The 26,186-nt window shown below is 40.3% G+C and overlaps 1 protein-coding gene across 7 annotated transcripts in view; it reads left to right on the forward strand.

Annotated features, from left to right (window-relative positions):
- CEP162 (centrosomal protein 162) overlaps nt 1-23,991 on the forward strand; it is a 90,464-nt gene extending 66,473 nt beyond the window's left edge. For 5 of the 7 annotated variants that reach the window (XR_016233891.1, XM_002714457.6, XM_008263166.5 and 2 more), the window contains 6 exons: nt 3,754-3,966; nt 4,471-5,108; nt 9,082-9,223; nt 12,485-12,583; nt 20,709-20,843; nt 22,540-23,991. Coding sequence is in view for 6 of the 7 variants with exons in the window: in XM_002714457.6 (XP_002714503.3) it covers nt 3,754-3,966; nt 4,471-5,108; nt 9,082-9,223; nt 12,485-12,583; nt 20,709-20,843; nt 22,540-22,749 (1,437 nt within the window). In the remaining variant the exon portion in view is untranslated. Of the gene's footprint in view, nt 1-356; nt 500-3,753; nt 3,967-4,470; nt 5,109-9,081; nt 9,224-11,494; nt 11,632-12,484; nt 12,584-20,708; nt 20,844-22,539 lie in introns of those variants that run through there. The other 2 variants (XM_070073821.2, XM_089332943.1) reach the window with 2 other exon arrangements.
- The last annotated feature ends 2,195 nt before the right edge of the window (nt 23,992-26,186 follow it).

Here is a 26,186-nt window from a genome sequence, read left to right on the forward strand (position 1 = left end):
TAAAAAAATTTCTAAGAAGTAAATTAATCAAGTAATTGAATTAAGTCATAGAGTGAGGCGTTTTAGAATAAAGAATGTTTTTGATTGAAGTAGTTGTTTGGAAGTTGGAACTGTAATTAATTTCTGTTTTTAAAACTTTGTTATGTATCATTTGTATTCATAACTAAATGGTAAATCAGAATAAGAACTCCAGCCTGTTCATAAGGGAACGTGGTTCTATCGTCAAGACATGATATTTCAACATGTAGCTATTATTCCATCACAAATACAAAACTATGAGATCATCAGTAGACTGAATATTATACTAGTTTTATGAGAAGGAGGAAAATTAGACAAAAAATTTGTTGCTTTTACAGGAACCGTCCTTACATTAAAAGGTATGACTTGGTAGTTTGGGTCCGGGACCAAGGAAGGAGCAAGCAAAGTCTTTTGAACAGTTAAAAATACCCTCAAAATGGGTGTAATCCAGTACTGCTTGGATTTTTCTTATTGTTTTAAGATTTACGTGAGCCAATGTAGAAGAAGCCATTTAGAACTGTGAGAGAGGAAAGGCCAAGGGAACTACTCCTCTTCTACTGCTTCTTCAGTTCCTGTATTACTAAATGTATGAGGGTAAAAATAAAGAGCAAAATTGTGACTTTAAATGGTGAACCCAATTGCCCAGAAATAAAATTATTTTATCAAAATAACCTATGTCTTATTAACTTTCCTTAAACATTTGTTGGTTTATACCTTAGATTATATCTTTCTATAAAATGTCATTGAAGAAGATATTGTATCGTTGATTTGCTGCATGTATGTTTCATATCTTATTCTGTTTCCAAAAGCATTTTTTCTAAGGATTTTTTTAAACTTTTATTTAATGAATATAAATTTCCAAAGTACAGCTTATGGATTACAATGGCTTCCCCCCCATAACGTCCCTCCAACCCGCAACCCTCCCCTTTCCCACTCCCTCTCCCCTTCCATTCACATCAAGATTCATTTTCGTTTCTCTTTATATACAGAAGATCAGTTTAGCATATATTAAGTAAAGATTTCAACAGTTTGCTCCCACACAGAAACATAAAGTGAAAAATACTGTTTGAGTACTAGTTATAGCATTAAATCTCAATGTACAGCACACTAAGGACAGAGATCCTACATGAGGAGTAAGTACACAGTGACTCCTATTGTTGACTTAACAAATTGACACTCTTGTTTATGGCATCAGTAATCACCCTAGGCTCTTGTGATGAGCTGCCAAGGCTATGGAAGCCCCCTGAGTTCACCGACTCTGATCATATTTAGACAAGGCCATGGTCAAAGTGGAAGTTCTCTCCTCCCTTCAGAGAAAGGTACCTCCTTCTTTGATAACCCATTCTTTCCACTGGGATCTCACTCACTCGCAGAGATCTTTCATTTAGGTTTTGTTTTTGTTTTTGTTTTTTTTTCCCCAGAGTGTCTTGGCTTTCCATGCCTGAAATACTCTCATGGGCTTTTCAGCCGGATCCGCATGCCTTAAGGGCTGGTTCTGAGGCCAGAGTGCTGTTTAGGACATCTGCCATTCTATGGGTCTGCTGTGTATCTTACTTCCCATGTTGGATCATTCTCTCCCTTTTTTATTCTATCAGCTAGTATTTGCAGACACTAGTCTTGTTTATGTGATCCCTTTGGTTCTTAGTCCTATCATTATGATCAATTGTGAACAGAAATTGATCACTGGGACTAGTGAGATGGCATTGGTACATGCCACCTTGATGGGATTGAATTGGAATCCCCTGGTATGTTTCTAACTCTACCGTTTGAGGTAAGTCAGCTTGAGTATGTCCCGAATTGCACCTCTCTTCCCTCTCTTATTCCCACTCTTATATTTAACAGTGATCACTTTTCAGTTAAGTTTCAGCACTTAAGAAGAATTGTGTATTGATTACAGTATTCAACCAAAAGTATTAAGTAGAACTAACAAAAAAAAATACTAAGAGGGATAACATATCAAGTTGCTCATCAACAGTCAGGGTGAGGGCTGATCAAGTCAACATTTCTCCTAGTGTTCATTTCACTTTAACAGGTTTCCTTTTTGGTGCTCAGTTAGTTGTCACCTATCAAGGAGAACATATGGTATTTGTCCCTTTGGGATTGGCTTATTTCACTCAGCATAATGTTTTCCAAATTCCTAACAGGGATCACTTTTTCAGTTAAAATTTAAACACCTAAGAATAATTGTGTGTTAATTACAGAGTTCAACCAGTGGTACTAGAACAAAAAAAAAAATACTAAAATGGATAAAGTATTACATTGTACATCAACCGTCAGGACAAGAGCTGATCAAGTCACTGTTTCTTTTAGTGTCCATTTCATTTCAAGAAGTTTCCCCTTTGGTGCTCAGTTAGTTGTCGCCGATCAGGGAGAACATATGGTATTTGTCCCTTTGGGACTGGCTTAATTCACTCAGCATGTTCTTTTCCAAATTCGTCCATCTTGTTGCAAATGACCGGGTTTTGTTGTTTTTGACTGCTGTATAGTATTCGATAGAGTACATGTCCCATAATTTCTTTATCCAGTCTACTGTTGATGGGCATTTGGGTTGGTTCGAGGTCTTAGCTATTGTGAATTGGGCTGCAATAAACATTAATGTGCAGACAGCTTTTTTGTTTGCCAATTTAATTTCCATTGGGTAAATTCCAAGGAGTGGGATGGCTGGGTTGCATGGTAGGGTTATATTCAGGTTTCTGATGAATCTCCAAACTAACTTCCATAGTGGCTTAACCAGTTTGCATTCCCACCAACAGTGGGTTAGTGTCCCTTTTTCCCCACATCCTCTCCAGCATCTATTGTTGGTAGATTTCTGCATGTGAGCCATTCCAACTGGGGTGAGGTGAATCCAGGAGTCAGGACCTTCATCCCAGCCTCCCTCATGAGTGCAGGGGCCCAACCACTTGGACCATCCTCCACTGCTTTCTCAGGCACATTAGCTGGGAGCTGGAATGGAAGTAAAGCATCCAGGACTTGAACTGGCACACATGGGAATGCCAGCATTGCAGATGGTGGCTTAACCTGCTATTCCACAACACCAGCCTTGTGAACGTGCTCTTAACCAATGCACTAGACTGCCTCTCAGGTGCTGTTTTGTTACTTGCTCAAGCTAGAAGAAAACTGTTTAACAAAGAAGGTAATGTGTTTAATGTTTGTTCTTCAAAGATATCTTAAGCATAAAACCTTTTAAAAAGCACTGTATACACATGAAAACCTATACTCGTATACTGTCAGTACCACATAATACTCCTTGTTTCTCAAATGAAAGAAGTCATCATTAAAGTAAATTTCATTTGGAGGGAACTTCTAAGGGCACTGCGAGGAGTGGAGATTGTTCCAGGCAGGGCAGGTGCTTGGGAACCTGCATGTTTATACAAAAAGTTTGCATATTCATGTGCATATATGTAATTTTTCAATCGATAGTCTGTGGGAAAAAAGAGAAGAGCTTTGTAAAGAAGTTGGGTACTAACAGAAAGTCTGAATATGTGTTTCAAATAAAAAAAAGTGTTCTTAATCATTTGTTAATTGGGCACTTTATTTTTAGAGTTTTTATTTAGATAATCTAGGGATATAAAATTCAAAATTAATTTATGTATCCGTGCATTTGATTGAGTCTAGAGATGGGCTGTAAAATCTATGAATCTTGACATGAGTACTGTAGCATAATCTGTTTATACATGAAACTACTTCATTGTGTATGTATTGTGACCTTACATATGTTTAAAAATATTTTAATAGGTAAAGGAAATGGAAGGAATTCTAAAGAGAAGATACCCCAATTCTTTACCTGCTTTAATACTGGCTGCATCAGCAGCTGGTGATACAGGGGATAAAAATACAGTGGAATTCATGGAAAAAAGGATTAAAAAGCTGGAAGCTGATCTAGAGGGCAAAGATGAAGAAGCAAAGAAAAGCCTTCGTACCATGGAACAGCAGTTTCAGAAAATGAAGGTAAGTGCCAGGTAGCCATGGAACGTAGAGTTGGTGACATTAAGAACATTAGGGCCGGCACTGCGGCTCAATAGGCTAATCCTCCGCCTGCAGCACTGGCACACCAGGTTCTAGTCCCTGTCAGGGCACCGGATTCTGTCCCGGTTGCCCCTCTTCCAGTCCAGCTCTCTGCTGTGGCCCGGGAAGGCAGTGGAGGATGGCCCAAGTGCTTGGGCCCTGCACCCCATGGGAGACCAGGAGAAGCACCTGGCTCCTGGCTTCAGATCAGCGCGATGCGCTGGCAGCAGTGTGCCGGCCGCGGCGGCCATTGGAGGGTGAACCAACGGCAAAGGAAGACCTTTCTCTCCGTCTCTGTCTCTCACTGTCCACTCAGCCTGTCAAAAAAAAAAAAAAAGAATGAATATATGTTAAATGCCGGAAGGAAGGACTGGTATAGGACTCAGTATCCAGTAATCAGTGAAATGTTCAGCAGGGGTTTGATAGTACATGAATTCTATTCCTCAGATTCAGTATGAACAGAGACTCGAGGAGCAGGAGCAGCTACTTGCCCGCAAATTGAAGGAAGCGCCCCAGAATCAACGTGACAACCTCTCCAGGGTGAAAGCATTAGAGAAGGAGCTTGATGACATTAAGGAAGCCCATCAAATTACTGTTAGAAACCTGGAAGCTGAAATAGTGGTTCTGAAGCAACGCAGTGCTGAACTAGAACTCAAGAAAAATGGTAAGGATGATATAGAATTCCAGGTGGAGCAGGCTCATGCCAAAGCAAAACTGGTGAGACTCAATGAAGAATTAGCTGCAAAGGGGAGAGAAATACAAGACCTTTCAAAAACTGTGGAGAGACTTCAGAAGGAGAGAAGAACGATGCTGTCTAATCAGAACTCTAAGGGCAGAGAGGAGATGTCTGCTAAAAGGATGAAGAAAGATGTTTCACACCCAGGTAAAGGAAATGTGCACTCCCTCCCTGGCGCCCTGGACAGCAAACTTTACCTACCACACACTTTTACTGATTCCCGCGTCTCAGAGGTTTTGCAAGAAAACTGCAGATTGAAAACTGAGCTAGAGGGATTGATTTTAGAACGAAATGAGCTGAAGATGAAGTCTGAAGCAGCAGTGAACGAATTTGAAAATTCTATGAAAAGGTAAAATGTTAAATTGCTTATAAAAACGTAAGTATTTTGAATTATGACATGTTTTATTTCCTCTGGATAATTAGTTTCACTCTGAGCCAAATTCGTAATTGAGTTTTAAGAAGTTGTATTATGTTGCTGAGCATAGATCGGCCCAGATTCTGTTGCACCTGAACCTCCTTGTCAGCCCAAGCCACAGCCTGACCAGTCTTGGCTTTCCACATGTACCTGAACGGTGTTAACAGGCCTTTGTGACCCACTGGGCCCTTCTTGCAAAGGAATTACCATCATTTATGATTACTGTAGGCAGAGTGCATTCAGAAAAGACCAATTGTTAAAACTAGTTGAAAGTCTAAGAGGAAAAGTTCTTCTTTTGAAAAATGACTCTTCAGACTGACCCTGCAGTCACCTCCAAGCATGCCCTGAGGAGCTGTAGGACACCTCCCTTTCTAGAATCTCCAGCTCTGTGCACTCTTTTCTCTGAGCCTTGTTTTCACATGATCACAGTCCTTCTAGTCTTATTTCAGTGCCAGTTTTCTTAAGTAACCTCTCCGTTTATTTCCACTTCCTTGCCTCTTAAAGTTGCCTCTTATCGTCACCACTCCTTTAATCTGATCTCTCAGTAATGACCTTTCGTGTTCCAGGGGCATGTTCTCCATCATTTTCCTTGACAACATTGGCTTCCTGGTCTTTCCTGAGTAGTGTCCTCCCTTAACCTCCATGACTAAAATTCCTTTTCTATTTAACTTCTCACTCTTCTTACTTCTCCCTCCCCAAAACACTGGCTTCTTATCAGACTTGGGTATTGACTTTCTGTTTATAGTCTATTATTTGCGCATTGCTAAACTCATCCATTATTATGGCCTCTGGGAATCCTGACTCTGGCACACACTTGTAAAGGTGTGGTCTCCTCCTTGAGTGCAGATATTAAATCTGTAATTACTTATTGGATTGCTTCTTTTGGAATCAACAATGCTTAGTTTATGTCTTTTTTACCCATAGACTCATTCCCCCTCCCAAGTTCCCCATTGCTGTATATAACCACATTGCAACTGCCCAACCGAGTTTTACCTCCCTTATTCCTCGGTTCATAGTCTATAAGGTGTTGCTTTATAAATGTTTTCATTTTTTTTCTTCTTTACCATGGTAAACCAGTGTAGCCCACATGGTTTACGATAGTTTTCCTATCCTGATATCCCTGACTTCTGTTTCTGTCTCCCTCAATCATCTTGCTTTATGAGTATTCTTTGAACACTTCTGTGTCTGAGTCACTATGCCCTCTAATTACTCCTCTTTTTTTTTATTTTTATTTATTTATTTTTTTTTTGACAGGCAGAGAAGACAGAGAGAGAGAGACAGAGAGAAAGGTCTTCCTTTGCCGTTGGTTCACCCTCCAATGGCCGCCGCAGCCGGCACACTGCTGCCAGCGCACCGCGCTGATCCGAAGCCAGGAGCCAGGTGCTTCTCCTGGTCTCCCATGCGGGTGCAGGATCCAAGTTCTTGGGCCATCCTCCACTGCCTTCCCGGGCCACAGCAGAGAGCTGGACTGGAAGAGGGGCAACCGGGACAGAATCTGGTGCCCTGACCGGGACTAGAACCCGGTGTGCCGGCGCCACAGGCGGAAGATTAGCCTATTGAGCCGCGGCGCCGGCCTCTAATTACTCGTAACTCCTGAAATATCAACCCTAAGTTTAAATTTGGCTGGCATCTCAAGTCCCATCACCATTCTAATGTACACGCCTACTGTGCATGCCTACCTAACCTACCACATTTCTTCATGCCTTTGGCTCATTTGTGCTTCAGGCCCTACCTGCTACACAAGCATCTCCTGGAGCTTCTCAGGAAAATATATGCCGTCCACCCTGCCCCGACTTTGACAGTTTCAATATATGCCAAGAAGGTGTTAACTATACACAGCCTGTGACTCCTTAGACTGTTGTAAGATTTTGCTTTTTTTGTGTCCCCAAGCAAGCTGGTGTAGAAGCAGAGTGTGCTTATTGATTAATTAGCAGCCATGTCAGTGCTTGAGTCATTATGACAACCATATTGCATTCAAACTGAGACCTTGTTTTCTCAGTCCTGAATATAACAGTAGTGTGAAATTATTTGGGAAGAATTAGATTCTTCCTTGGAAATAATCTAAAATTCAGGTATTTACTATAAATTTTATTATATGTAATTTAAAAATTTTCTAGTATTGTTGATCTGTTTCTCAGATAGCTCTGTGTCTGGGAAATGAGGAATAAACTTGCCTAGTCCCAGATTTAGGCGTTTTTTTTTTACTGTGACTCACTTACGTCATGAGCACTTTAGATTTTACTTTTGAAGCACTTGGGCTGTCTTCTTTTTTTTTTTTTTTTTATGAATTATTTGAGAGGTAGAGTTACAGACAGAGGGGGAGAGACAGAGACAAAGGTCTTCCACCCATTAGTTCACTCCCCAAATGACCACAATCGCCAGAGCCAGACTGATCCAAAGCCAGGAGCTTCTTTCAGGTCTCCCATGCAGGTACAGGGGCCAAAGCACTTGAGACATCTTCTACTGGTTTTGCAGGCCTTAGCAGAGAGCTGGATTGGAAGAGGAGCTGCCAGGAATTGAATAGGTGCCCATATGGGATGCCAGTGTTACAGGCATAGACTTAGCCCGCTATGCCACAGCACCGGCCTCTGAACACTTTAAATTTTTATGCTTCACCTAGGACCCTAATGACAGTAGTCCCTTGGAGAAATATTCATATAGCAAAATAAACAGCTGATAAATGTGTCTGTAGTTAGAAATTATTTTATGAATATGTAACAGCAATTTACTAAAATATCTGCTTTAAATGAAATCTGTCATTTTTTAAGTCTTTCAAGTAAGAGAAAAAAATGTATCTATGAGAGAAGTATCAACTCATTCATAACTTTGCCCTTTACTGAACTACTTCTGAATGCATAATTTTTTCACTGAGATAAATGAATAGTCTCTCACACTTACGGTCCAGAGTAATTACTTGCTGATTGCTCTCATGTCCAGAGAATTACCATAAAGATCATTTTATTCTCACAACATGCAGCTTGCCCTGGAATTATATGCAATCACCAAAAATTGATGAATGCTCCTAGACACAAAGCATTGAAGATTTTAAAGGGTGAGCTGCTGTGATTTTTCTAGAGAAAGAATCTAGATAGGAAATCTGAGTTTATCTTAAATGATACAATGCTGAGCACTTCGCTTTAAATTCAAACAGATATTTAAGAACTCTAGATTACCTCGGAAAATGTAACCCCAGGCTGGGGATAGAAGAGAAGGCCCAGGTTTTGGGACCAGTGCTGTGGCGTAGCAGGTAAAGCTGCCGCCTCTGGCACTGCCATCCCATATAGGTGCTGGTTCAAGTCCTGGCTGATCCACTTCCAGTCTAGCTCCCTGCTGATGTGCCTGGGAAAAACGTCAGGAGATGGCCGGGTGCTTGGGTCTCTGCACGCACATGGCAGACCAGGTAGAAGCTCCTGGCTTTGGACCCACTCAGCTCCAGCCATTGTGGCCATCTGGGGAGTAAACCAATGGATGGATTAAAGACCTCTTCCTTTCTGTCTTTCTCTCTGTCTCCCTAACTCTGCCTTTCAAATAAGTAAATAAATCTTAAAAAAAAAAAAAAAGGGGGGGGGGGGGGCAGCAGCCCAGACTTTGAAATCCAGCTATGCTGGGCTTAACCCTGGCACTTGAGTTTCCTACTCTGGACCTGAGATACATCACTCTTTCCCACACTCAAGTTTGCCCTTAATAAAATCCAGTGAGTGAGAGTAAGTTCCTGAAGTGCTTCTAAGAACTACATAGGCAGTAATGTATTTAGCACCTAATATAATGACTTAAATATTGATGCTATCTCTCCCCTTGTTGCTTTAATTTCCAGGATTTTTACCATCCCCTCCCCCTTTTTTTATTTTCCTAACTAGAGATTGAAGAGCCACTTATTTTATTTCTGAGTTTTTCATTTTCTCTCTAGGATGCAGGAAGATACTGCAGCACACATTGCCTCCCTCAAAGCCTCTCATCAAAGGGAAGTAGAGAAACTCCTTTGCCAAAATGCAATAGAAAATTCTTCTTCCAAAGTAGCTGAACTAAATCGTAAAATAGCAACTCAAGAGGTAAAAGATAAATATTTTTTAATCTTGACTTTAATATTTTTTCAGGACTGGTAAACATTTTTGATTTGGAAATATTTAACTCGAGGTTGGTGATAAAAAATTAATACTGGCTTGATTTTTTTATATATAAACAGAAGAGGATACCATTGATCTATATGGAATTCAAAATCATGCCCTATAAATAAGCGTTTGTCCATTCTGTCCTTACATTTCTAAATATATCTGCTAAATATGTTGTAACGGATGGTGTAGTATATATCAAATGTGATTGGGACTTAGTACTTAAACTTGAATCCCGGGTCATTTCCCCCTACTCCAAGTCCTAACTGACAAATTGTCCTAGGGCTTTTTTCCAGCCCACTACCTTTCATTCATGGAACAAATAATGGTCCAGTTTATAGATGATCAGGCACTGGGGATGAAATAATGAACATAGCTGTAAACTTTGATGAAATATCTTCTAAGCTGACAGCTCTTCAGCATTTCCTTGAATTAATGTGTCTTGGATAATCAGTATAGCCACTTGAAAGGTCTATGAACTTCTGTATGACCATTGTTTGTGATACTACTTGGTTGAAAAATAACATTGATTGAGAACTTTTATCTGCAACTTAGTTTTAAGTGGTGTACCCACAAAACAAATACAGCAAAATTGTGAATCAGGTTGAACATATATATGTGTATTGAGTTCATCTTTTCTGTAGGTTTCAGCTTTTTAAAAGCAAGCTTATGGGGGAATATAAGAAATAATTATCTCACCACTGTCTCTCCCACCTGTAGTTAATGTCTTCTTAATTAAAAACAAATCCCTCCATTGGAGCAGCTTGAATATGAGCTGGATAGATGTTAAAATTTTTGTAAATGTTCTTAATGTAAAATTATGCTTTTATTAGAAATCTTTTATTGAAAGACACATGCTGAAGTACTAATGGATTCAGATGATGAGTCTGCAACTTAACTAGCTCAGATGCAAAGAACTGTTTTAGTACGTTAATAAAAAATATTTAAAGTGCTTTTGAGCAGTAAAAATCCATACAGACTTTCAGATAACCTCTCCAGCGCCTAGGGCATCAGACAGCAGTTGCAAACAGCGCATCAATTGATTTTGTAATAAGGAACAGTGAGAGTGGGAAAAGTAATGTCAGAATGCCACAGAGCCATAAATACCAGGGTATTTCAGAAAGTTAATTGAAAAGTTAAGTTACAAGGTAAGTTTATTTTGATGGAAAAAATGTGAAATCTATGCATAGTTTTTTCATACTGTGCATTTTCCATGATCATTTTGAAGGCTTCATAGGTATGTGGATTTCAAAATGTTTTCCACCAAAATAAACTTACCTTTTAATTCTGCTTTTCCAGACTTTTTAAATTGCACTAGTATGTTATTTTCCCAGAGTTGTAAATATGTTAAAATGTGAATTGAAAGGAAGTCCGCATAATCTGATCACTACAACAGTTTAATTACAGCATTGGAGACAGGAGATATGAATTTTTCTCACGTTCTTAGTTTCTTGATAGAAAAATATGTTCATGTACTTGACATTTAACAGATATGATTGCGTTAGCTTTATTAATAGCCCCTTAATACTGTTATACTTAGCAAAAATATAGCTTTTGGCCATATTCTTCCAAATGTTTTATACATTATTCTTTTTTTAACTTTTATTTAATGAATATAAATTTCCAAAGTACAGCTTATGGATTACAATGGCTCCCTCCCCCCCCCCCCCATAATTTCCCTCCCACTTGGACCCATCCCATCTCCCGCTCCCTCTCCCATTCCATTCACATCAAGATTCATTTTCAATTCTCTTTATATACAGAAGATCAGTTTAGCATATATTAAGTAAAGATTTCAACAGTTTGCACCCACATAGAAACACAAAGTGAAAAATACTGTTTGAGTACTAGTTATAGCATTAAATCTCAATGTACAGCACACTAAGGACAGAGATCCTACATGAGGAGTAAGTGCACAGTGACTCCTATTGTTGACTTAACAAATTGACACTCTTGTTTATGGCATCAGTAATCACCCGAGGCTCTTGTGATGAGTTGCCAAGGCTATGGAAGCCTTTTGAGTTCACCGACTCTGATCATATTTAGACAAGGTCATAGTCAAAGTGGAAGTTCTCTCCTCCCTTCAGAGAAAGGTACCTCCTTCTTTGATGACCTGTTCTTTTCACTGGGATCTCACTCACGGAGATCTTTCATTTGTTTTTGTTTTGTTTTGTTTTGTTTTTTTGTTTTGTTTTGTTTTTGTTTTGCCAGAGTGTTTTGGCTTTCCATGCCTGAAATACTCTCATGGGCTTTTCAGCCAGATCTGCGTGCCTGAAGGGCTGATTCTGAGGCCAGAGTGCTGTTTAGGACATCTGCCATTCTATGGGTCTGCTTTGTATCTCACTTCTCATGTTGGATCATTCTCTCCCTTTTTGATTCTATCAGCTAGTATTTGCAGACACTAGTCTTGTTTATGTGCTCCCTTTGGTTCTTAGTCCTATCATTATGATCAATGGTGAACAGAAATTGATCACTGGAACTAGTGAGATGGCATTGGTACATGCCACCTTGATGGGATTGAATTGGAATCCCCTGGTATGTTTCTAACTCTACCGTTTGAGGTAAGTCAGCTTGAGCATGTCCCAAATTGTACATCTCTTCCCTCTCTTACTCCTACTCTTGTATTTAACAGCAATCACTTTTCAGTTTAGTTTCAACACTTGAGAATAACTGTGTATTGATTACAGTATTCAACCAAAAATATTAAGTAGAACTAACAAAAAAAATACTAAGAGGGATAACGTATTAAGTTGTTCATCAACAGTTAGGGCAAGGGCTGACCAAGTCACCGTTTCTCATAGTGTTCATTTCACTTTAACAGGTTTCCTTTTTGGTGCTTAGTTGTCACCAATCAGGGAGAACATATGGTATTTGTCCCTTTGGGACTGGCTTATTTCACTCAGCATGATGCTTTCCAGATTCCTAACAGGGATCACTTTTTCAGTTAAAATTTAAACACCAAAGAATAATTGTGTGTCAGTTACAGAGTTCAACCAATAGTACTAGAACAAAAAAAAATACTAAAATGGATAAAGTATTACATTGTACATCAACAGTCAGGACAAGAGCTGATCAAGTCACTGTTTCTCATAGTGTCAATTTCACTTCAACAAAGTTTCCCCTTTATGAGTTGACTGTCTTACATGTTTCAAATAGTAAGGGGGGGGGGGACTTTATCAACTGTGTACTTGTATTTCCTAGGTGCTTATAAAACATTTCCAAAGTCAAGTTAATGAGCTGCAGGATAAACAGGAGTCTCTTGCAGTTTCCCAAGTTCGAGAAGAAATCCTACAGAAAGAGGTAAGAAATACCTAAACTCTTAGGCCAAAATCAGCTTAAACATTTCAGTGATACTCATATTTCTGTATATACTTCTAAATTGACTGTATAAATGGGCATAATCTGAAATGATCATGTGTTAGAATATACTAGTAACGTTTATATAAATTATCCTTTCCCCAGGTGAGATTCACATGTTGTCAGAAATTATTTATATGCTTGTATTTACTGTTCAGATTTTGTGGGAAGTGGAAACAAGATATTTTCTTGGTTTTGTTTATTTGAAAGTCAGAGTTACACAGAGAAGGGGAGGCAGAGAGAGAGGTCTTCCATCCCCTGGTTCATTCCCCAATTGGCTGCAATGGCCAGAGCTGTGCCAAACCAGAGCCAGGAGATTCTCTGGGTTTCTCAGGCAGGTGCAAGGGCTCAAGGACTTGGGCCATTTTCTACTGCTTTCCCAGGCCACAGCAGAGAGCTGGATCAGAAGTGGAACAGCTGGGATTTGAACCAGTGCCCATATGGGATGCCGGCACTGCAGCAGCGGCTTTACTGTGCCACAGCACTAGCCCCTGCTTGATTTTTTAGGTGGTAAAATAATTAATGCCATGTTGGGGAGGAAAATAGTTTTTTCCTCAACCATCATGAGTTCTTAATTAGGACAGTACAGATAACAAGAAAAGATTAACGAGATAAACAAGCTTGTTAAGACAGCATCACACAATGTATATATATATATATATATATATATATATATATATATATATATATATATATATATATAACAAGGTAACTAAAAGCAGTAGCTTAGAATTTGCCAAATTGGTCGATTTTGAGATTTGGATTAGAGATTGGCAAAAGTGGGGAGGGCTGGAAATGTGAATTGAGACAATCAGAAAAGAAGAAAGCACATTGCCCCATATCTTACTGAATCAGTGCTCAGACCTGAAAATAGTTAAGAGTTGTGTCTCATTCCATGATGAGCTGCAGGAAGGCTTACATTAAAGTTAGGCCTCTATATGGTGATTTAATAAGACCAATTTCTGTGCAAATGGAAGAACAAAGGTTACTGGTTGGAGCAGTCTGTAACCCAGTTTGAGTCTGGAAGGGTAGTCAGTCAGGAAGACTGCTGATGTTGAATTCTAGATGTCTGCGGTGATATATGAGTGGCCCACAGCAGCAGGCATGAGGTTGTCCACTTGTGATTGTGGTGGTTCTCCGAAGTTTATATCAGCTCATTCAGCTTCAGCTTGTTAGGGCTTCAGGAAAAGTACAGTTCTGTAGTGATTCCAAACCAGAAGGGTGGGAGTAAAATTAGAAATGTTAATTTAATAAACTATGGCCCTATACTAAAGGAAACTAGAAGAATTCAGGATCCAGGCCAAATAACAAAACCTCAAAGATAATTCTGATATCCACAAGGTATTGCTTCTTATTTAAGGAATTAATACATTAGATTCTCAGGGCCACAGCAAATGTATGATAATTCTCATGTTAATGTAATATTAACTCAAAGAGAATAGATTCAGTATAGTTCATAAATACAATTCTAACAATACAATGATACTTCCTCCCTCCATCCTTGAGATGACAGTTTTTCCTCTCTACAGTACCCCCATGTTCATCAAGATAATCACAGTAAGTCCAGTTTGTTTGCAAAAATAAGTCTAGTCTTTGGGCCAGTGTTGTGGCGTAGCAGGTAAAGCTGCTGCCTACAGTACCAGCATTCATGTGGGCGCTGGTTCATGTCCTGGCTGCTGTATTTTCCATCCACGTCCCTGCTAAATATGCCCCCGGTGTTTGGGCCCTTGGCACCACCACAGGAGCCTGGAATAAGCTTCTAGTCCAGCACTGGCCTTTGCGGCCATTTGGAGAGTGAACCAGTGGACAGAAGATATCTCTCTCTCTCTGTTAATGCTGACTTTCAGATAAGTAATTTTTTTAAAACTCTGGTCTGTCATCAAATTTAGCTTCATTATTTATGTAAGTGTAGCATAATAGTAATTAGGCATAGGGCTTTTTTTTTTTTAATCTGCTTTACTGTAACGTTTTTTTCTAACTCATTTGAAAGAGAGATCTTCTATCAGCTGGTTCACTTTGCAAATGCTCTCAACCACATCTGGGCCTGGAGCCAAAGACTCAATGCAGATCTCACACACAAGTGGCAGGACCCCAAGTATTTGGGCCATAATCTACTGCCTCTCAGATGCATTAGCAGGGAGCTGGATCAGAAGCACAATAGCTGGGATTCAAGCCAGCACTCCAACATGGGATGTAAGTGTCCCAAAGAGTAGCTTAAGTTACTGTAGCATAATACCTGCGCCTGGATCTTTTAAAAGCATGTCCAGGCTAGGGAAACAAGGAATTGCCATCAGATTTTGCTTATAAAACCTATAGATTTGGGCAAGTTCCTCTCTTATTCGGAGTTTCCTGAGCCTGCCATGAAACAGCACCCTAATCTGGAAGAATTCCGTGCAAAGTACCAGACTAGGGTTTTCCAAGAGACTTTATTACACTGTTGGTTAAGAGAAGTCAATAGACAAAGATCTGGGGGAGCTGACTTTGGAAAGAATTCTTACTCTCACCAACTCCTAGTATCCAATATGTAGGCTCTGGAACAAGAGGGGCATCCCAGGAAATCTCATCTGATCACCAGAAATGGTCAGGAAGAGAAAAAAGAATTTCCTCAGCCCTCATAAAGTCATAGTTGGGATGGACCCCTGTAACAGATTAAGAAGAGGAAAATATATTAAAGTATGCACCACACATCATATGGTAGAAACCTCAACAAAAGGTAACTCAAAGCAGTGGCTTAGAACTCTGGCTTATGTAGCATCTTCAGCAAACACTAGATTTGTAGAGAAATAACAGAATGAAGGAAAAGAGTTTTAGTTGGAAGGTAGGAAACTGGGAATGTAAATTTGGGAGGAGACATAAGGCTTGCAGATTCCTCTGGTGCCATCTCTGGGTTGAATAGAGTCCAAGTCCTCTGGTAAAGGAGGATTTCTATCTTTAGACATAAAAGGGGAGGAGAGAGCTTTTTCTCTATTTGCTGCTCTTAATTGCCCTTAGCTCAAAAATTTGTATGTAACATATTCCAGTTTCCTTCAGTATACACTAATTACTTTGAGTAAGAAATAGATGAAGCCACCATGACAGTCATGCTGGATCACTACTAACAATATCCTTAGATGAAATAGTTGATTATGGAAACCCACTATTTTTTATTACCCCAAGATCCTTTTGTAAAACCAGAAAAGCTGTGCTATTCTTTGAAGCATATCTACCATTTGTATTATTTAGGCATTTAAGGCTTAGATGCAAAACATAGCACTAATAATGAAAAGATCAATGAGAAAGTATTCTACAGTTATGTAACTGTCTTTAAAATCTTGTTCTAGTAGCCCCAAGGCTATTTGTGCATTCCTGCAGTGTTTAAGAATGTGTGTAAGTTTACAGACCTTCACAGACCTAAAGTAAAGGTTTTTGGAAAAATAATGAAAGGAATAATGTATTTATATTTGCAAGGTAAAGAAATTGTCAAGGTAGAGTCAGTGATAGTTAAAATGGTTCTTAGTTTAAGCGTAGCTAAAAGAGGAGAAAATGGAAAAGCTAAAATGCTGCTATAATGGAATACCTAAGACTAGGTAATGTATAAAGAGTATTCGGTGCTGGAGGAAGTGCAAGAGCGTGGTGCTAATGTTTTTGTGGACCTTTAGTGCTGTGTCACTCTGTGGTAGAAGGGAAAGGCAAGAAAGAGCCCAGCTTGCTCTTCTAACACTGGAGATAACTAGGACTTTAATCCTCTCGTAAGGGCAGAGCCCTCATGACCTAATGACCTCTTGTCCACTTCCCAGCACTCTTGCTTTGGAAGTTGTCCTCAGCACTTAAACTTTGGGGGAATACATTCAAGCCGTCACAGCTGCAACACATGATTTTTAAGCCTAGTGACTGGAAAACACACACTCAGTCTTTAATTCAGACAGTGACCCTCTGCCTTTTCACTTGAACACCTGCATTCAGCATGCAGCTGGTCTGTAATAGCTGATTTATCCTCATCACTGCTACCCTTCTGCGGATTCCCAGATACCCTCCTATACACTGAGGCATTTGCTTTCAGACTCATCCTGCCACTGTGAAACTTCTAGGAATTGGTCAACTAATTCCGATTCCCTTAGCTTCAAAACTGCCTCCAGGCAGTAAACAGTAATCATAAGAGAGCTCACCCTGTTTATTTTCCTCCTCCTGCAGTGCTGTTAACCAGGGTGTGAGAACCTTTGTTTCCTGTATTTTGTCATGTTTTCTAGGAATGGAAGATAACTCTCTATCCCTTTTATTACACATGGCCACAAGTGAAGGCACACTATACATTTCAAAGGAGTGACAAATATGCTGTTTTTTGATAGCCTCTGTGGTTTTAAAATAACTTCTTTAAAGGACTTATTTATTTGAAAGGCAGAGTGAACAGAGAAAGTTCTTCCATCCATTGGGCCATGCCAAAGCCAGAGGTCTAGAACTCTGAGTTTTCTTTTTTATTTTTATTTTTTTATTTTTTATTTATTTATTTTTTTTTTTTGACAGAGTGGATAGTGAGAGAGAGAGAGACAGAGAGAAAGGTCTTCCTTTTTGCCCTTGGTTCACCCTCCAATGGCCACCACGGCTGGCGCGCTGCAGCTGGCACACCGCACTGATCCGAAGCCAGGAGCCAGGTGCTTCTCCTGGTCTCCCATGGGGTGCAGGGCCCAAGAACTTGGGCCATCCTCCATTGCTTTCCCGGGCCATAGCAGAGAGCTGGCCTGGAAGAGGGGCAACCGGGACAGAATCCGGTGCCCCAACAGGGACTAGAACCCTGTGTGCCGGCGATAGCAGCAGAAAATGGCCCAAGTCCTTGGGCCCCTGCACCCATGTGGGAGACCTGGAAGAGGCTCCTGGCTCCTGGCTTCGGTTCAGCACAGCTCCGGCCGTTGTGGCCAATTGGGGAGCGAACCATCAGATGGAAGACCTCTCTCTCTGCCTCTCCTTCTCTCTGTGTAACTCTTTCAAATAAATAAATCTTTAAAAAATAAAGTTTGTGGAAAATGCATGTCAGAATTTTTGCACTAAAATAAAACCTTTATATCATCTTTCCAGACTTCTTGAGGACCCTCATCTATGTGTGCATGCATGGTTTTAAGGCATTTTTTACACATCAGTGTGTCTTCATTAGCAATTTCATTATACCATTGTCTGATAGAGCAGACAATGTAATAATTAGTATTTGGAGTCTCTATGAGGCTAGGTGCTTTACACACATTATTTGATTTGCTTCTCATCACAACCTAAATAAGTACTATGATTTCTATGTTATGAAGAAATTGATGCTATGGCCAGTACCGCAGCTCACTACGCTAATCCTCTGCCCGCGGCGCCAGCACCCCGGGTTCTAGTCCCGGTTGGGGTGCCAGATTCTATCCTGGTTGCTCCTCTTCCAGTCCAGCTCTTTGCTCTGGCCTGGGAGGGTAGTGGAGGATGGCCCAAGTCCTTGGGCACTGCACCCACATGGGAGACCAGGAGGAAGCACCTGGCTCCTAGCTTCAGATCGGCGCAGCACGCCAGCCGTGGCAGCCATTTGGCGGGGGAGTGGGGGGGGGGGTGAGCCAACGGAAAAAGGAAGACCTTTTTCTCTGTCTTCTCTCAGTGTCTAACTCTGTCAAAAAAAAACATTTGATGCTAAAAAAATGAATTAAGTTGCCCAAAGTTACCAACTTAGATAAACATGTGCCAGCATTAGAACCTAGGGCCTCTGGACTCAGGCCACAAACTCTTAATTTATTTCAGCAATCCTCTATTGTTGGCATACAGGTTATCTCCAGTTTTTTTCTGTAATATACAGGTAGCAGGAAGTAGTTTTGTCATATAAGCAAAGGTGTATAACTCCATATTTCATTAAAATGCCATATTTTAAAATATGTATAATCCATTCTAATTTTCTTAAAAGCTGTTTTTAGATAGGTTGGAATAAAAGAAAATTGTTGCTATTTTTTGTAGAACTTTGCAGAGCTCTACATTTGTGTAATTTACCAGAGAATGTTTCTTTAGTCATTGAAAGGTAGATTAATTAGCCAAATTCATGAATAATTGCTGAATGCCTTCCCTCTGCCAGGCACAGTTCTTGGTTCTAGGAAAACTGAGAACAGAGGGGATTAAAACTCCTGCTCTGTTGAGCTCACATTTTATTTGTAAATTCAAACAAGAAATATAAGGTTTAGTAAACAAATTAGAGGAGACATCTGTCAAGTGGATAGTATAGTGCCTAGCGCATAGTAATGCCCTTTAAGGCTCTATCCAAATATGGCTGCCTTAGAAATCCCTCCAGCCACCTCCTGGCTGAGCTTGCTATCCCTCTCATCACCTCACTGCTCCGTGACCATCTCTCCACTCCAGAACACCATTCTGGTCCACTTAACTGCTTCTTTCACGAGACTGGAACTGCCCAGCTAGTGTACCAAGAATGGGTTTCATGTATAGCACAAGATAGCAGTTTCTGGAAATGTTGTAGAACAGCAAAAAACCCAAAGTCATTTTGGGCATAGAAACCATTAAAAAGTTTATATCAATTGAAATGATAGTTGATTGCACCTCTGCAGTTTTCTTACGTCACTAATCATGATTGCCCTGCAGTAACTTTTAGTAATCATTTATCATTAAACTCTTTTATGCCCAGCACTCATCATTACACTATGTTATATCTTTGGTCACTGATGATATCATCAGGAATGTTCTACATTTGAAGTATTTAGATTATTCCTTATTGTTTGCTTTTATTTTTATTTCAACCAATATAGGTAAGATGCATGTTTTTTGTAGTGTTACTTAGGTAAGAGTGTTTTTATATAAAACATGACTGAATTTATTTATTTATTTATCCTTTTTATTTGCTTATTGCCTTTTGATGTTAACAATTAGCAAAATCTGATTCATGATAGAATTTATTTTCCTGATTATATGGTACTCCAAAAAAAAAAAAGAAGATAGGTTTATTTTGGTGCAGAAAAACTTGAAATCCATTTATTCTCACAATATGCTTTTCCATTAACTATTAGAATATCTTTCATATGCATAGACTTCAAAGATTTTGTGCAAAATAAACTCATCTTTTAATTCCATATTCCACTACCTTGTGATAGTACCCTTGTATACCATAATGAAAATACTGTTGTTTGGCCAAGCCCAATAAGAAGGCCCCTTCAAGTCCTGGCCACTTTACCTGTGGACCATGATATGAAAGCAGAGGTAGTACAGTAGACTAAGCTTTGTGAGGACAATCTGTCTTTCATGTGTCTGCATCCCCAGATCCTAAGATAATGGCCAACACAGAACAAGCTCCACCTTTATAGATATACCTTTACTTTTAGAATAAATTACTAACAATCAAAACAAGAGCCATAAGAGAATTACAATTGGAATTGTAGAGAATTGGGACCAGTGCCGCGGCTCAATAGACTAATCCTCCGCCTGCGGTGCCAGCACCTTGGGTTCTAGTCCCGGTTGGGACACTGGATTCTGTCCCAGTTGCTCCTCTTCAGTCCAGCTTTCTGCTGTGGCCCGAGAGGGCTGTGGAGGATGGCCCAAGTGCTTGGGCCCCTGCACCCGCATGGGAGACCAGGAAGAAGCACCTGGCTCCTGGCTTCGGATCAGTGCCAGCCGTAGCGGCCATTTTGCAGGGGTGAACCAACGGAAGGAAGACCTTTCTCTGTCTCTATCACTGTCTATAACTCTGCCTGTCAAATAAAAAAAAAAAATTGTAGGGAATTGACAAAAGAGGGATACACACGCACTAAATAAACTTTCTGTGCTTTGGGCACCATTCTCTGTCAGGTACTTTAAATGTATTTTAATCCTATAAGTAAACAACTTACTGTCAAACAAATACACTGTAGCAGAGCCAAATGTATCAAAGTTTTGAGCCCCATAACCAGACTGGCATACATGGGAGCGAGAAGTGGTCCAGTTAGCTGGGATGTACCTTCACTTTGTGGACACAGGAGTGAAAGTTAATAATAATCCAAGATACATCTTAGAAAAGCCTTGGGCAAGTGTCTTGATTTTCAAGATTACCTATTAGAATTCTTTGTGACTGTTTTTCATTTACTTCATATTTCAACTTTAGATTACCAAACTCTTAGAAGAATTGAGAGAAGCCAAAGAAAACCATACACCGGAGATGAAACATTTCATGGGCTTGGAAAAGAAAATTAAACAAATGGAAATGAGACATAAGCAAAGAGAACACGAGCTTCAGCAGGTGAAGACCGCATTTCCATATTTGTGTAGTTGTTTCTTTTACGTGCCTTTCATTTGCTAGTTTTGCACTCCTAGCAAAAGTGTTTCCCTTGTATTTTGATCATGTTAAAAAGAAATTCATAACTTGAGAAAATAACACCTTAAATCTCAAATGCTTAAAGATTGGTTTGTCTTCTATCCAGTGAAAAGAGAACACTTGTGTCATGTGAATTATTAATGGGTATCTAAGAAGTCACACATCTGGCTTTGGGAACAGTGTTCTCTATTCGAGCCATTTCAACAAATGCTCATTCAGAAATAAATTTAGATTAAAATCACAATGTTATATGGCTAGTACTAATGATGTAACTACTATATTTATAAACAATTAATAGAAATTTAAATAATAAATGTAAAGACACTGTGGTGCCAATATTTAGCTTTCTGTGTACACTGTATTAGCCTGGTTGAGGTACTAACAAAATGTCCTAGACTATTAGGTGGCAAAAGTAACACATTTATTTTCTCAGGGTTCCAAGATCAGGTTCTGGTTGGTTTGGTTTCTACTGAGGGCTCCCTTCCTGGCTCGCAGACTATCACTGTTTCCTCACACAGTCCTTCCCTGGTGCAGGCATGCAAAGGAAAGGGAGAGAGAGCAGAGATCTCTGGTATCTGTCTTTATGCAGTAGTAGTCTCATCACATGAGGGCCTCGTTTATTTTGGTTTTTTGTTTTAAGATTTATTTATAGGCCGGTGCCACGGCTCACTAGGCTAATCCTCCACCTACGGCGCTGACACCCCGGGTTCTAGTCCTGGTCGGGGCGCCGAATTCTGTCCCAGTTGCTCCTCTTCCAGTCCAGCTCTCTGCTGTGGCCCGGGAGTGCAGTGGAAGATGGCCCAGGTCCTTGGGCCCTGCACCCACATGGGAGACCAGGAGAAGCACCTGGCTCCTGGCTTCGGATCAGCACAGCGCGCCAGCCGTGGCAGCCATTTGGGGGGGGGGAGGTGAACCAACGGCAAAGGAAGACCTTTCTCTCTCTCTCACACTGTCTAACTCTGCCTGGGGAAAAAAAAATTATGTATTTATTTATTTGAAAGGCAGAGAGCTGTCTTCCATCCACTGGTTCACTCCCCAGACAGCTGCGATGGGCAGGGCTGAGTGAGGCGGAACCCAGGAACCTGGAACTTTATATGGGTTGCAGGGGAGTCATCTTCCACCACTTTCCTAGGCACATTAGCAAAGAGCTGGAAACCAGTGCTCGTATGGGAGGCCAGTGTCACAGTGGGACAGCTTAACCTGTCTTGCCACATGCTAGCCCCCAGGGCCTCACCTTTATGACTTCATTTTACCTTAATTATATCCTTACTCCAAAAACAACCTCAAAAGGTTAGAGCTTCAACATAGGGATCTTGTGGAAACAAGCACTTATATATTCTTTGTTGACAGAAATTATGAGGGAATCTTCATAAAGTCCATGAAAATACATGTTATGAAAATGGTATGCATAAGCTTCAAAATTTTTTACACCAAAATAAATATATTCTATCCCCATTTTCCTGCACATTTTTTGAAGAACCCTCCCACTGCATGCATACAGACCTCCCAGAGGACATCCACGGTTTGCCTATTTCACGTTTTCCCACCTCAGCTCTGAGACTGAAGTGTTCTTCACCCCACCATGAACCGTGACAGTCACGTGGAATTTTTCTTTTTGCAGATAATACAGCAGACACAGCAAGTAGTAGAAACTGAGCAAAACAAAGAGGTAGAGAAATGGAAAAGACTGGCACAGATAAAGAACCGTGAGCTGGACAAGTTCCGCACAGAATTAGACTCCATGTTGGATGTTCTCCGTGAGCTGCACCGGCAGGGGGTGGTGGTGCCAGTCGCTCTTTCGGATGAAGTGAATGCACCAGAGTATTACTAGAAAGTCACACTTGCGTGACCTCATTGAAAGGCACGAACTGTCACGGCGGCTTTTGAACACCGGTGTTCCAGCGTGATGCCAGAAGCAAACACTAGAGCAGCATGGCAAAATAAATTACCCCTAACTAACACAGAAAAAAAATCCTGATGTGTTGACTAGCCAGATACATTTTGAATGATCTACAAGCAGGTTCCTTTATAATCAGATGACCATGAATCTGACGTAACAAGATTTGTGAAAAGTGTAGCATATGTAAGAAATGGAAAGGGAAAATTGTGCATACACTGGCAATTATTGCCCAACTGTGTACTGAGTTTTTTGTAACAGAAAACCAGCTTCTCTTTCCCATGAGGATAGGTGAGAATGTGAGCACAGCTGCGTGGACAGTCTTGTGAACCTGGGTGATAGTTTCCTCAGTAATTCAGAAGACAGGTGCAGCTCTGTGCACGGAGATGGTGAATTCTGGTCCTCCCAGTTTTCCACTCCTTCCTCTAGGCGGGTTGGTTGGTTTGTTTTTGTGCACTGGTATAAAGGTGAAAAATACATTTCACAATATGGAAATACAGTTTTATCATACTGTTTTAATCTTTTAAGCTATGTCTCTTTAATTCCAATACTGCTTTTTAGTATATAATGATTTTACTTTGTCTATTTAAAATGTAATATATTCCCATTAGAAAAAAAAATCAAATATGCATAAAAGTAGCCAAACCACTGTTTTAAAATTCCCATTTCCAAAAGCAGATGTCAAGTGTATAAGATAATGGTTAAGTCAGAGTTATAGTGACTCTTCTCCAAATGTTCTATTACACTATGTACTAAAATGTAATGTAAGCCATATGTAGTGTTTAACTTTCTATTAGCCACATTTAAAAAGATGTGAATATAAAATTAGAGTTTTGGCATTTGACATATTAAGTCTTTAAAATGTATTTTACAGAGATAGTAGCACATCTCAGTTGAAATAGTCACATTCTAAGTGCTCAGTTACCACATACCAATAAGTGCCATTCTAGGACAATAATTACAAAGTAGAATACCTTACAAAGGACAAGTGCACTAGATCTTTGTGAAATTATGGGCAGCAATGTGAGATGTGAAAGTTACTAAATGTAAGGAATGCAATTACTGTCTTATTGTCCATATTTTTTAATGTACCTTTCCTAACAGGGTAGTAAAATGCTATAGTTTATATTTTTTTATGTGGAATAATTTTAAGTTATAAATAATTTATTTTGGTTATTGGGTGTTCTTTTGTGTATCATTCATCTGCAAGCCTCTTTATTAATACATAGCTGTACCCATTTCCTCCTGTTGTCCTTTTGGCTATCTGTGGCCCATTTGATTCCAAGTGCAAATGCAGCAGGTTCTAAACAATGGGAAAAGCAAACCTCAAATAATTACTTACATCTTATCTTGACAAGGATTCTAAAATCTGTTTTAGAGAATGCTATGCACACGGTAAGTCCCCTATTCCATTTACAACTTGAAGATCAGTAAGTGCAGTCAGAGAAATTTATCACAACAGAATCCTCAGGAACCACTCCTATTGCTTAGTCGTTGTCCTTAGGGACCACAATGAATACCCAGAAAAAGGACACATTTAGGGTATTTTGAGTAAGACTTTTGTGAAAAGTTAGGCTCCAGAAAGTCTCTCCCATTAATGATTAATTTTAGTTTTCAACCTAAGTGATACCCAGATAACTGGGAGAGCATTTTTTTCTGGGTTTGTCTGTGAAGTTATTTATGGAATGGACTGGCATTTGAATCAGTGAGCTGAATAAGGAGGACCCACCCTCACCCACTGTGCATGGGTCCCATCAAATTGAGGAGAGCATGGATAGACCAAAAAGGCTGAGGAAAGCGAATTCACTGCTCTGGAGCTGGGACACCCAACTTCTGCTCTTGGACATCAGAATTCAAGATATTCTGGCCTTCAGACACCAGGGCTGGCACCAGCAAACCAAAGCCCACCCCCAACCCTGGTCCCCAAACACACACACACACACACACACACACACACACGCTCCAGATTCTAAAGGCCTTCAGCCTCGAGCTGATTACGCTTTTAATTGCCCTGGTTCTCTAGGTTACAGATGCCATATCATAGTATTTAGTCTCCTTATATAATACTAGTAGCAAGAACCAAAATCACGAGTGGTTCTAATGGAAAGGGTTTTTAGGATGAGTGTCCTGAAGTGGTTTTGGGGTTTCTGAAATTTTCTAATTAGACTTTAAAATGCTGAAGTATCTATTTCAAATAATATAACCAGCATGGATAGTTGGTGGAATGAGCTGTTTACAGAGACATACAAAGTATCTACCTTGAATACTACTAATAAGCCATGTATAAGAAGTAACACAGTACATATGAGGACTATAATAAAGGTTGGTTGTGCCTACTGCTGATAAAGAAATCAAAGTTTGGGATGAAGTTAAGGATTTGAATTCCTAGCTCAAGCACTGCATAAATGACTTAAGAGCTTCTAGATATGCATTGAGGGAGGATCTCACCTCCTACAGCAACAGTGGAGAAATGGCTGAAAGTCAAACACAAGGTCGCATGGTATTGACTGAAATACAAAGGAAGTTGAGCTCCTAGTCTCACAGGGTATTTACTTTAAGGCCACCACAAAACACACCAAACACTGAGGAAAGATACTATTGTCGAGTAGAGGAAGCCCGGCAGGCCTGGGGCAGCGGGGTGGGGGAGATGGAGAGAGAGATCAGGAGAGAGGGCACATGTGCAGGAAGCAGGTCCTACTATACCTATGGGGGGGGGGGGCAGGGAAATAGCAGCAAATCCTGGTGGGCTGCGGGTGGAGCCGATATCTGTGGTTGACCATTTGGTCATCAATGGCAGTGAGGGCTAGAGCCAAGGATGGTGTCCCGGGCATAGATCGGGCCACAGGTAAGATTGCACCATTTGACTAACGTTCCCCCCTTTTGTTTTTAATAAAGCAAGTGTTGTATGGGATTACATCAGCCCCAAAAGTCCATTTTACTGTGAACAGGTAAGGGTACTGAACAGTAGTAACCAAAAAATAATAATGCTTAGTTGTAAATTTAACCAAGGAGATGAAAGGTGTCAGGAAAAGAGGCACAGAATAGAGAGGAGGCAGTGTACGAATTTACAGCCAGACCGAATTTATTCAGAGAAAATAAATTCTTAGATGACCAATGTGTACATTGATGGAACACGTGGCGGAAGGCCTCAACCCCAGGGGCTGGGCCTTTGTTTTTCAGGAGGGCTAGGGAAGAGGGTGGGCATAGAGGTAGCAGGCGGAGGGGAATTCCTGGAAGTGGTCTTTCAAGTGGCCGTGGGGGGAGGGGCCTGGGAACCTGCGAAAGGATGTGGGGGTGGGATATGAAGGCAATAGGGTGTGAGACCCAATTGAGAGTCAAGGGCAAGGAATAAATTCCAGTTTATTTTTTGG

The sequence above is a fragment of the Oryctolagus cuniculus genome, chromosome 5 (assembly GCF_051225735.1).
Source record: "Oryctolagus cuniculus isolate XC-2025 breed Fujian yellow rabbit chromosome 5, ASM5122573v1, whole genome shotgun sequence".
NCBI classification, from domain to species: Eukaryota; Metazoa; Chordata; class Mammalia; order Lagomorpha; family Leporidae; genus Oryctolagus; species Oryctolagus cuniculus.